General features: G+C 40.7%; 1 protein-coding gene and 1 gene segment (V, D, J or C); both read left to right on the forward strand.

The window, feature by feature from the left end:
- Positions 1 to 12601, forward strand: part of LOC130551079 (uncharacterized) — an 87028-nt gene that overhangs the window by 16926 nt on the left and 57501 nt on the right. The window lies entirely within an intron of this gene.
- LOC130551074 (Ig lambda chain C region-like) lies at positions 364 to 7480 on the forward strand. The segment is given in 3 exon segments: positions 364 to 369; positions 6057 to 6108; positions 6972 to 7480. Coding segments are annotated over 3 exon segments (381 nt in total).

Here is a 12601-nt window from a genome sequence, read left to right on the forward strand (position 1 = left end):
CAAAAAAAAATATTTACAAATTTATTTCAATGGCATTTATTTGTAGATCACTTTCTGCACATTTGTGGATCGCTTTCTGCACATTCGTGGATCGCTTTCTGTGCATTTGTGAATCGCTGCACGCATTTGTGGATCAGTGCACGCATTTGTGGATCAGTGCACGCATTTGTGGAAGGCTCTCTGTGCCTTTGTGGATTTTGAAACATTTCTAACGTCAAAACGCACACACAATCCACAAATAGGTGGACTCCGCCCACTATCTACGCAAGCCAATCGGGTAACTTCCGCTTTCGTTGTCCAATAGGGCACGTTCTAACTTCAGCCAATCACGTTTTGTTCTGCACTAAGATTCAGGGAGCTAACATGGCGGCTAGTGGCGGTCTAAAATGCATGATATACTAAGACATGAATGGCCTCTTCTTTATACTACTCAGTAATGATTGTTTGTGTTTATATGCATTGTCCGTATGTTAGTAACCACAAATGTGCAGAAAGTGATCTACAAATAAATGCCATTGAAATAAATTTGTAAATATTTTTTATTTGCAAATCTCATTGTATTTATTTGTGAATTCCATTTATTTTTGTGGAACGTCTAACATATATTTATGGTTCGCTTTTTGTGCATATGTGGATTTAAAAAATGTTTGTGAAACTCTCTATATTTATTTGCGGATCATAGTTTATTTATTCAGAATATTGCAACAATTCTGATCCCATATTCTTTATACTACTCAGTAATGATTGCTTGTGTTTATATGCATTGTCCATATGTTAGTAACAAACGACTGAGACGTTTATGACTTGATAACAGCATGCACGGACTGGGGTGGACAATCCCGGTTACTGGTGACTGATTTGGTCTGCTGCAAACCAGCCGTTTTATTGTCTTTATGTATCAAAGTGATAAATTCCAATTTTCGCATTCGATAAAATATAAACTGTTTCCCCGATACTGCATGGGTAAGCAGCTAGTTCGCGCCGCACACTCAGCGTGTGCCTCCTTTCAAGGTGCGCAGCGTTTGCATTACAATGCGCACTATAGCTGTCAGTGTACTACCAGTATAACTACGTGGGGGAAATCATCAGCACTGTGAATTTCTGTCATTCATAATTTAAAATAAAATGTAATTTAATCAGTCAACTCGGTTTATCCCATTCTTGAATGATCTCTGCTGCTGTGGCTAAAATGTAATGTGAGTTGTTTATTATTATTTAAATAATTAAGTATCAATCTTTATTCTAGTGTGTTTTGTTCCAATGATTTCCACATACAGCAAATGGTTCATATCAGTCTATAACATTTGTTTACACGTGTCATCGAGTTGTAAATGACAGATGGTTCATTTAAATGATTTGTTTCACGTCATATAATGTCCGTTGTAATGCATTTGTAATAAATTCATGCAGCTGTTTATACTTCATTTGTTGTTTGCTCATCTGGATGTTATTTTATATATGTATGTACACATGTACATTTAGTTTAATCAGGGTTGGGGTGCCCTGGGAAAAAAAAAACAGTACAAAGGGGTGCCTTGCTTTCAAAAAGTTTGGGAACCACTGATCTATATGACACTCCATTGTAGCTGTTTGTCCCTGTTGAACACGTTTCACTCTAGGTTGAGTCAGAGTAACTCCTCTGGATTCTGAAAACACAAAATAAAAATAATTTGTGTATTAAACTGGATTAACATCATAAACACGACAAATAAAGCAGAAATAAAACAAGTCAGATTAAGTCTTCATGTCTCAACTGTTATAAACACTGTGAGTGTCCAGATGAAGATGATGCTGAAAGTCATTGTTGTTCTTGTTGGTTTGTGTGATGCTGAAGATTGTGTTGTGTTGTGTTGTCAGTCATGAAGTGTTAAACTCACAGCACTATAAACACTCTCAGAGCACTGAAGCACGTGATCACAATGCAAACTCACTCTCTACATGTATCATTTACCTCAACACAGACAAACACTGGACTTGTAATGTGTTATGTATCTTTTAGATAATGTGAATATTGTGTCTTATGTGTAATCAAAATAATGTGTCTGTTTTAATAAAGATACTTGTATATGTCATGTGCATATGTTTCTAATATTATTGATTATGATGTTGTATTTGTATCATCATATCATCACATCATCAATTTGACTGCAATGCTTTAACTTTGAATATTGTATCCCTGTTCATACTTTGAGGATTGAGGTCATGAGAAAAAAATAAAACGCTGTTTGCATCGAAGACTTCAAGCTCAAATTTAAGGAAACACATACAGGTGAGTTATAGAAATTTTAAATCGAATAATTATCTGGTTTTATTCAAGCAATAAGACCCAAGAAGCAGTGGGTTACTGTCATGGCTCTGCTTCCTTAGTCATGTTATTTCTTGGTCCTGTAGCAGAGCCATGGCAAAGTCTTAGGTTATATGTGAGAAAGCCATGAGATGTTTGTTTTTTGACATCTCATGTGTTTTCTCAGGTCTTGTCATTGGCCCCGCCCCTCTCGTTTCCTGTATTGTCTCCCTCTTGTGTCTTATGTTCCACACCTGCCCTTGCTCGTTATCCCTCGTTTGTCTTCCCTATTTATACCCTCATGTTCCTTTGTCCTGTGCTGGTGTATTACGTTGTGTATTGATGCCGTGCTTCTGTGCTTGTTTGAGTATCTGCCCTGCCTTTGCCAAGTCGTGTTTCTGTTCGATCAAGTGGATTTTCCTTACCCTGTGGAGATGTTGTTTCCTCAGTTCTGTCTGTAGCGTGAGTGTTAGTTTTGACCCTGTCCTTATGTTTTTGCCCCCATGTGGGAAGTCTTTGTTTTGAGTTTATATATTCTGGTTGTGCTCCTTGTTTGCTCCCCATCGTGGGTTTTTTGGTTTGTTATTAAAGTCTTGTTTGTTAACCCCGTCATTGCCTGCCTGCATTTGGGTTCTTCCACGCACCACTTCGTGACAGAATACACCAGCGAGTTCAGAACCCAGCGGGCAGCAAGATGGACGGCACGGCATCGTCCTCACGGTCCGCTCAAACCCGCTTGCTGCTAGGTTTCCGCCAGGGGAACTACGGGAATCGGGAGTTCGCCGGGGCATTCTCGGCGGTGGCTGAGACGACTGAGTTCAACGAGGCAGAGTTGAAGACGATCTTCAACTGCTGCCTCACTCAGCGCCTCACCCCGTCTGAGAAGAGGCTGCTGGGTCCCCTAGGGTTCGCGGCAATGGTCAGGTTCGTGGCCAACCGGGACGATCCCGGGGGTGGGGTTCCACGTGGGACTTCCACCTCGCGGTCGATCACGCCGGAGGGCCTCGACCTGACTGCCGCTGCCCGGGGAGACTCGGTACCCTCCGGTTTGAGCTCCACGGTCCCCGTTCACTCTGGTGGCGCCGGTAGCGAGCGGGGGGGAGGGGATCCGGGGATGACATCGGCTGATTCCTCCGCTGCGGAACTCCCTCCGGTCCCCACGGATTCGCCAAGGTCGGCTATGGATCCGGTGGTGCGGAGAAGGAGGGAGAGGCGCAGAGGAGGAGCGTCCACGCCGGTGCAGCCGGCGTCCAGTCCGGTGCGGCCGGCGTCCAGTCCGGTGCGGCCGGCGTCCAGTCCGGTGGTGCAGCCGGCATCCAGTCCGGTGGTGCTGCCGATGTCCTGTCCGGTGTCCAGTCTTGTGTCCAGTCCGGTGTCCAGTCTTGTGTCCAGTCTTTTGTCCAGTCATGTGTCCAGTCCGGTGATCCAGCCGGCGTCCAGTCCGGTGATCCAGCCTGCGTCCAGTCCGGTGATCCATCCGGCGTCCGGCCCGGTGATCCAGCCGGCGTTCGGGCCGGTGCAGCCTGCGTCTGGTCCGGTGGTTCAGCCGGCGTCCGGTCCGGTGCAGCCGGCATCCAGTCCGGTGGTCCATCCGGCGTCCAGTCCGGTGCAGCCGGCGTCCAGTCCGGTGCAGCCGTCGTCCAGTCCGGTGCAGCCGGCGTCCAGTCCGGTGCAACCGTCGTCCAGTCCGGTGCAGCCGGCGTCCAGTCCGGTGCAGCCAGCGTCCAGTCCGGTGCAGCCGGCATCCAGTCCGGTGTTCCAGCCGGCGTCAAGCCCTGTCCAGCCGGCCTTCCAGTCGGCGTCAAGCCCTGTCCAGCCGGCCTTCCAGCCGGCGTCAAGCCCTGCCCAGCCAGCCTTCCAGCCGGCGTCAAGCCCTGCCCAGCCGGTCCCTAGTCCGGCAGCCAAGCCGGCCCCGGGGAGGCCCCCAGGGTCAAGGACTGTCCCCCCCAGGACTACGCAACCTCGAGCGCAGCCGGGGACTGGGACTTCTCCCCACCCCCATGGACTGCCCCCTATGGGCCCTGGTTTGGCCCCTCCCCCCTCCCATGTTTGTTGTTTTTATTGTCTCACCCTAGTCCCTTTGTAATTTTGTCTTGTCTGCCTCTTATTCTGTTCTCCATGTTTTGTTTGGTCTTGTCTTTGTCTCAGTCTTCCTTGTCTTGTCCGTCTACCCCTTGGTGAGCACCTGGAGGTGCTCATTAAAGGGGGGGCTTCTGTCATGGCTCTGCTTCCTTAGTCATGTTTTTCTTGGTCCTGTAGCAGAGCCATGGCAAAGTCTTAGGTTATGTGTGAGAAAGCCATGAGATGTTTGTTTTTTGACATCTCATGTGTTTTCTCATGTCTTGTCATTGGCCCCGCCCCTCTCGTTTCCTGTATTGGCTCCCTCTTGTGTCTTATGTTCCACACCTGCCCTTGCTCGTTATCCCTCGTTTGTCTTCCCTATTTATACCCTTGTGTTCATTTGTCCTGTGCTGGTGTATTACGTTGTGTATTGATGTCGTGCTTCTGTGCTTGTTTGAGTGTCTGCCCTGCCTTTGGTTAGTTTTGACCCTGTCCTTATGTTTTTGCCCCATGTGGGAAGTCTTTGTTTTGAGTTTATATATTCTGGTTGTGCTCCTTGTTTGCTCCCCATCGTGGGTTTTTTGGTTTGTCATTAAAGTCTTGTTTGTTAACCCCGTCATTGTCTGCCTGCATTTGGGTTCTTCCACCCACCACTTCGTGTCAGTTACAGTGCATTTTATAACAGCTAAGGGCAGTGTAGCCCGACGCAAAGCGCTTTTTCCTTTTATGAAACGGTTATTTCAAATGCGTAGCAAGGTTTCATAAAATAAAGTAAATGAAGTGATATTTATGTAATGCGGTCAGCCATTATAAATTGGGATATTTTACAACAGCTCAGCCAATCAGAATCAAGGACCAGCACTGACCGTTTTATAATGCATTTTATATATTAAATATCTGTTTAATTGCACTGATGAATCCTTATTTACCATTAATTACATAGACTACAACGACCCGCCCATTTAAAATCTGTCCCGCAACAGTTTTCTAATGAACCTAACATTGTGCCAGGCCCATTACTTTGGCAAAACGTCTGCCAATCGAACAGACAAACGTAATCACAATATAACAAGTGTGTTCATCAAACAGTAAAGGCACTAAACTTCTTAACACTTAACACTAACTTCTTAACAAGTGGCCCTAATTTTGAGTATTGTATTGATTGCAAAAACAAGTTTTGAAAATGAATGTTTAGTATTATTAGTATCAAATATTAATGTTAAACAAAGGTAATAAAAAATGCAGACACAATAAAAAAATGCTCTTTTTGCATTTTGCAAACTGTTAACTTGAGATAAATTTGAGTATTCAACTTGACTGTTTAACTTTAACTTGAGTACTGTGTAGTTTACAAAATAAAACAACACTGAAATCATAATTTGTGTTACATTGTTTTCTTAAAACATTTTTCATTAACAATAATTCAGTTATTCTTATTCTTAATATACAATGATACTCTAAAATCAAAGTAGTTTCAATGTAGCTAACTACTTTTTCAGATGGGTAGCTAAGCTGTAATTTAACTACTTTTATTGATGAGTATCTTGTAGCTTATCTAACTACATTTTCAAAGTATAGCTTCCCCAACAGTGATGAAATGTAATGTGTGTGTGATGTGTGAATGTGTGATAAAGTGTAAAGATGTGTTTGCGATGTGTTTATAGTGCAGTTACTGAAGCGTTCAGAGGTTTTTGTACAGTCGCTCTATTAGTTTGTATCACTGTGGTGGACATTCGGCAGTGGCACCAGACTGGATGTTGGCAGTAAGTAAAAACATTAAATAATAATATAACAGATTTCTGCTTTCACATGTAAAGATCAACTATGAAATATAAAACATATATTTTGAATATGAATATGATTTTATCATATTCATGTGGTTTAAAAAATGACTTTGTAATATTGCACTTACAAATCTGAAACAGAGCCCCTGGGTTTATTTTTCTGCATAATATTGTGAGTAAAGATTTAGATGTGTTTAATGATTTACACATAATTATGTTGTTAGTGTGGAAGAATGAAAACAAGTGTTTTACTGTAGATTTTAGTGTGCTATAAAATGTATAAAAGTTGCATCATGAAAATAGAACATCAAATGAAATGTATTCTGTGTTTCAAAAAACTATTTACATTTGTATTTTTTTATTCTATTTAATATATTGTTAGGTTATTTTTTTCAAAACCATTTAGTTCACTCTTATGATTATTTGAAATGCTGTTAAGACTGTCACTGCACAGCAAAATCACCAATGTTAAAAAAGGTCAAATTAACACTCACAGTGTATAGATAATTTACACTTTGAGAGTGTTCATTTGACCTTTTTTAACACTGTTTTTACTGTGTGTAGTTTATGTTACAGGTACTTTCTAATTTCTGTTTTAATCCTTAATCAACATAAATAAATGTCACAAAGGTAATATGTTTTCCACACTGATCATTTCTAAAATCAAAAATCATTTACAAACACTGTTGGTGATTCAGAGCACTTGTAAACATTTGTGAATACTGTATGAACATTTAGATCAACATGAATGAAAGATCTCATCTTTATTTATTTATTTATTATTAGGATGATATTAGGCGTTTGTTTCTTCTGTGAGTTTATGACTATTGTGTGTTTGTCAGGCTTCACTCGTCCTAAAGTGAGCGTCCTGCCGCCCTCCAGTGAAGAGATCTCCACAAAGAAAACAGCAACACTGATGTGTGTGCTCAACAAGGGTTTCCCCTCAGACTGGAGTGTGATGTGGAAGGTGGACGGGAGCAGCAGATCTCAGGACAGCAGTGTTGGGCTCCTGCAGGAGGGCGGTCTGTACAGCTGGAGCAGCAGTCTGACTCTCTCTGAGCAGCAGTGGAGCTCAGTGAACTCAGTGAGCTGTGAGGCCAAACACAAAGATCACAGTCATACAGTCACTGGAGAATTCAGTAGAGATGATCAGTGCTCACACTAGACTCTCTCTCTCTCTCCTCTGACTTCTGTTCTCATCTGAGTCTCACTCATGTCTCACATGTGTTTCTACATTCATTTCCTCTCTCTGATCTGACATCTGCTCTGCTTTTCACAAACAACATCACACATCAGTACATGTGTGCTTTATTCCTTCACTGCTGATTGTGTTCGATCAAAATTCTACAAATAAAATCATATTGAATCTTCATGACTCATTTTGTCTTTTGTGACAGATCACACATCAGCTCTTTTTCTTATAAATAAACATCACTCAATGAACCATGAAAACACCTGCAGATGAAGTAAATTTCTAAACCAAACTGTCAAATGAATAACAAGTCACTTTCGCTTGTTTGACACGTTATTCACGAGTTGGGCTCATACACATCATACTGACCTTATGAATGTTTTCATCAACTCTTCACTCTGATATGAGACACATTGAGTGCGTTTACATGGGCAAAACAAATGGATACCTATCAAAAATCAGCTTATAACAGAAATATGTTTACACATGCATATCATTAAACCAGCTTCGCAGAAAACCGGGTTTACAGGGAAGTTTGAGAGCATGATCCTGTCCTTCTAGTCAGGTTGTTTTCCAGTTTCTTCTGGACATGGTCATGACAGTCTCATGTTCAAATCCTTGACAACCTTTATTTTTATATCTATTTTAATGTCCGCAGTACCTGCATATGCAATAACAGGGTTTTTTTTCATTTTGCTGTTTCTACATCAACTGCATGATTTGAGGGTGAATACACAGGACAGAATACACAAGGGCATTATAAGGGATCAAAATCAAGAGGGAACAGGTGTGGGGCATGAACTAATAATTATCACTAACGAGGAAACAAGAGGGCAGGAACAATGACGAGACCTGGAGACTATGGGAGGCAATCAGTGCCAAAATGTCCCTCTCCACGAATCAAGAGGTTCTGCCATGGCTCTGCCACAAGATCAAGAAAAGCAAGACAAGATGGGGCAGAACCATGACAGTTAGCACTACAGCTCTCAATGTGTGGTTTCGTTTTCCTGTGATATGTACATGTACATGTTCTTGAGCAAAATAAAAATTCTATATGCATTCTAGATATAAATACAATTTTACGTCTTTTAGTTTGTCAAGAGAATTCAAGCTATGTTTTTAAAAAGTACATGTGCATATGCTCTGGGACTCCGGGGGAAATCTGAAATTACAAAAGTGGAAACTTGTGAATGAAAGAAACAGGAGGAAATGAAACACTGGAGAACCAAAATAGATAGTGTTCAGATGCCACTTTTGTTTTTTTACAGCAATATAATCTGAATTATAGTTCAGCAATTAATCTGTACAGTATATGTTATAATTCCACCATCTGTGTGACATCATCAACTGTACTGTTTAACCAAACACATGAAGGGGGCGTCACAGGGGCTCTTTTGGGCTCCTGGAAGATGAGCCACGCTGCTGCGTTCTGAACCAGCTGGAGGTGTTTGATTGGCTTTGCGAGAAAGACCTGCAAGAAGAGCATTGCAGTAGTCCAGCCTAAGTCACCCTACTTCATTGAATACAGTTTCACAATCCCTTAAGGGGAGATCAACTACTTCCAGTCACAGGGCAATGTTCTGATCTGTGGAGACCTAAATGCCAGGACGGGTGAAGAATCAGACACACTTCCCTCCCAGGGAGACAAACGCATTCCAGGAGGAGATGTCCTTCCCACACCTACACATACACAAAGACTAAACTATGATAAAACAACAAACAAAAATGGATTACAACTTTTCCATCTTTGTCGTACACTGGGTCTGTACATGGTCAATGGCAGACTACGAGGATATTCGAACGGTAGGTACACTTATAGTTCAAAGCTGGGTAACAGCACAGTAGACTATTTCATCACCGATCTAAATCCAAACTCCCTCAGAGCGTTCACAGTCAGCCCATTATCCCCATTATCAAATCACAGTAAAACGACTCTCTACCTTAACAGATCCAAACCTAAAACAGAGGCATCAAAACAAACTCACCTCCATACCCTAAAACAGACATACACATGGAAACAAAATAGTGAAGATACATACCAAAGCGTAATTCTTGAACCAAAATTTTAAAATCTACCGAATAAATTACTAGAAACTCCATTCCCACACAATAATGAGGGTGTAAATTTAGCAGTAGACAGGATTAACCACATATTTACAATATCTGCAACAGTATCTAACCTAAAATCCACAAACGCAAAACCAAACAACAAGCCTGTACGTGAGAAATGGTTTGACAGGGAGTGTAAAATCCTTAGAAAAGAAGTAAGAATTCTATCAAATCAGAAACACAGAGATGTTAACACACGCCAACTCTACCAAGAAAAACTTAATATAAGTACACACTAAGCAAGAGAAAGTAACAAGATACACAAAATCAGTTAAGAGCAATTGAACAATCTCTAGAAACAAACCGCTTCTGGGAACATTGGAATGCACTTAGTTTTTCTCGATTGCTTAAACACATTTCTTGAAATTATGCCTAGAATTCTCAAAACAGTGAACACAAATCCATAACATCTCACCCAATTCCCCAAACATCCTATTTTCAGGTCAAAATGAAGCTCTCTTCTCTAAACCATTCAAACTTGCTGAAAAACCAAACTTTCCCCCCAGATATGACACACAAGCCCTCAAAAACACCCACACTGCAACATAGTCTTAGACACTGGTGAGATCAATTCAAAACACTGTTATTAAAATCTCTTTGTGGGACTTAAGAATAATTTGACAGATTAGTGTTTATTAGAATATACAACATAAAAGAGTGCACATAGAGCAAAGTACAAGAATGAGCTTTAGGAAAAAATAAAAATAAAACATTACACTACTGTAAAGTAGATGAAGATGATCTTACAAGACAGAGAAGTTCAAAAACCAAAGAACAATATAAACTGGTCATGCAACACAATACGGTACACAACTGCACAAATAACATTTACATTCAGGAATTTAGCAGATGCTTTTATCCAAAGCGACTTACAGAGACGATAAAGGAAACAATACAGTGAAGCCATTTGTCAATAGGAGGCAATGTAAAAAATATGGCATCCTCTGCACATTTGGCCCAATTTTGTAAAAGTATTCCGGTAAAAACAGGTAAAAAGGGTGTACACGTGCTACAGTTTACTGGATAAAGAAGAGTGAAATTTCTCTCATATAAAGTGTGTACTGTGATTATACTGTTTACTGTAAGTAGTATAAAGCGCAGTAGATGATTCTAGGATGCACAATTACCTGTGCTCCTATTGATATTATCCTGAGATTCTGATCAGTTTTGCAACTGAATGTTTACTGATGGACAAATGTGTGCTATTTGAGTTTACATATTGACACTTCAGTTCATTATATTGTGTGTTTGTGTTTTCTGAATGAGAACATGGTTAAACCTTTGCAAATTGAGACTGTTTGTGTGTGGGGTTTGTACAAGTTGGTGTATTGTTCTGAGAATGTGTTTATAGTTGTCAGAAAATGGTGAGTTGTTTCATGAATTGTGTGTTAGCAATCGAGAAAAACTGTAATAAATCTCACCATGAATATTTACCCATTCAGAACGGTGACGCATGGATGAACCACTCCTCAAACCTCTTTAGTAATATAAACAAGAACCATGAACAAACTACCATACACAACAAACTATGCACTCTAGAGTCAAAAATTGAAGATGACCAAAACCCTTTAGATTCTCAAATTACACTAGCTGAACTATGCGATAATATACAAAAACTTAAATCCCAAAAAGCAAGTGGTATCGATGGCATCCTAAATGAGATGATTAAATACACAGACCATGTAAAACTGTTTAATATAATCCTTAGTACAGGTATATTTCCCAGAATCTGGAACCAAGGTCTGGAACCAAACTCCAATCCATAAAAGCGGAGACAATTTTGACCCTAATAATTAAAGTGGAATATGTGTAAACAGCAACCTAGGTAAATCTTTCTGTAACATTCTTAACAGCAGAATTATCCATTATCTAAATGACCGAAACATCCTGAGAAAATGCCAAATCGGTTTCCAACCAAAATACCGCACATCAGATCATTTATACACTCTTCGTACTTTAATTGACATAGAAACCAACCAAAATAAAAGCGAGCTCTTCTCATGCTTTGTTGACTTCAAAAAAGTGTTTGACTCAATCTGGCTAAGGGGCTTTTTCTTCAATCGATTCAATGCGGCATCGGAGGAAAAACCTACGACATCATCAAATCAATGTACACGAATAACACATTTGCAGTTAAAACCGGCAACAAGCACACGGAATTTCGTGGAGTGAGACAGGGTCTCTCTAAGTAAGTCTAAGTCCTACACTATTTAACATCAATTAGCTCGAGCTCTAGAACAGTCACCAGCAACCTGTCCCACATTACTAGACACTGAAGTGAAATGCCATCTGTTTGCAGATGATCTGGGGCCTCATTTATCAAAAGTGCATAGAAAAGGTTCAATATTTAGTCGTACGAATGAAATTTAAAATGTGTTTAAGTACAAAAAAATTTGTATTAAACGTGCGCACACACTTGCACTTCTTACGCACATGAGTGAGCATCATTGTTGATAAATCCCACATGTGCGCAAGTACCGTGCTCGTTCACGTTCACTAGCATTCGGAAACGCCTCCATTTTACCATAATGGTGACAACACCTCCCTTAATAAACACGTGAATGTATTCTGTGCTGTCATTAAACAGATCACCGCAGTCTTTTGGCTTGTTCGACTTAATGCATCAAGTCGAACAAGCCTTTTGAAAACACTTTCTTTGCGCAATGCATGGTTTGCTCAATTTGGGTTTTATTGTTAATTTTACAATTATTTATAGGAGTTTATTTTCCATAGCCTAAATAAACTGTTCAGAAAAGAAACAATATTTGCGGTTATTTTTGGTGGAATTGGTTAAATTTTATTACGATTTGGTAAAGCGATGTAGTAATTGTCACAACTCTGTCCTTCCTATCATGAGGTTTCTGGTCTGTGGACAGAGTTGTGACGGTGCCATGTCTTTTGTTATGTGTGGAAGACACTGGCCATTGTTGTCACTTTGCGCTACGTGTCCTCCTGTCATGTCGCTCAGGCCGCCCTCCTGACTCCCGTAATCATGCCCTTAGTGTTTGATCTTCGTCACCTGCCCATCACCTCCCTTTTGTAACTATCCCTCGTTAGTGTTTCCTACTTAATGTCCCTTTGTTCTCTGTCTGGCACGGTTTTATGGAAGTTTACCCCTTTCGTCTATGGATTACATTTTTGGATTTCTGGTTTTAGTTTGTGTCGAGTTTT

This window comes from Triplophysa rosa, unplaced genomic scaffold (genome assembly GCF_024868665.1).
Source record: "Triplophysa rosa unplaced genomic scaffold, Trosa_1v2 scaffold60_ERROPOS690268, whole genome shotgun sequence".
NCBI lineage: Eukaryota > Metazoa > Chordata > Actinopteri > Cypriniformes > Nemacheilidae > Triplophysa > Triplophysa rosa.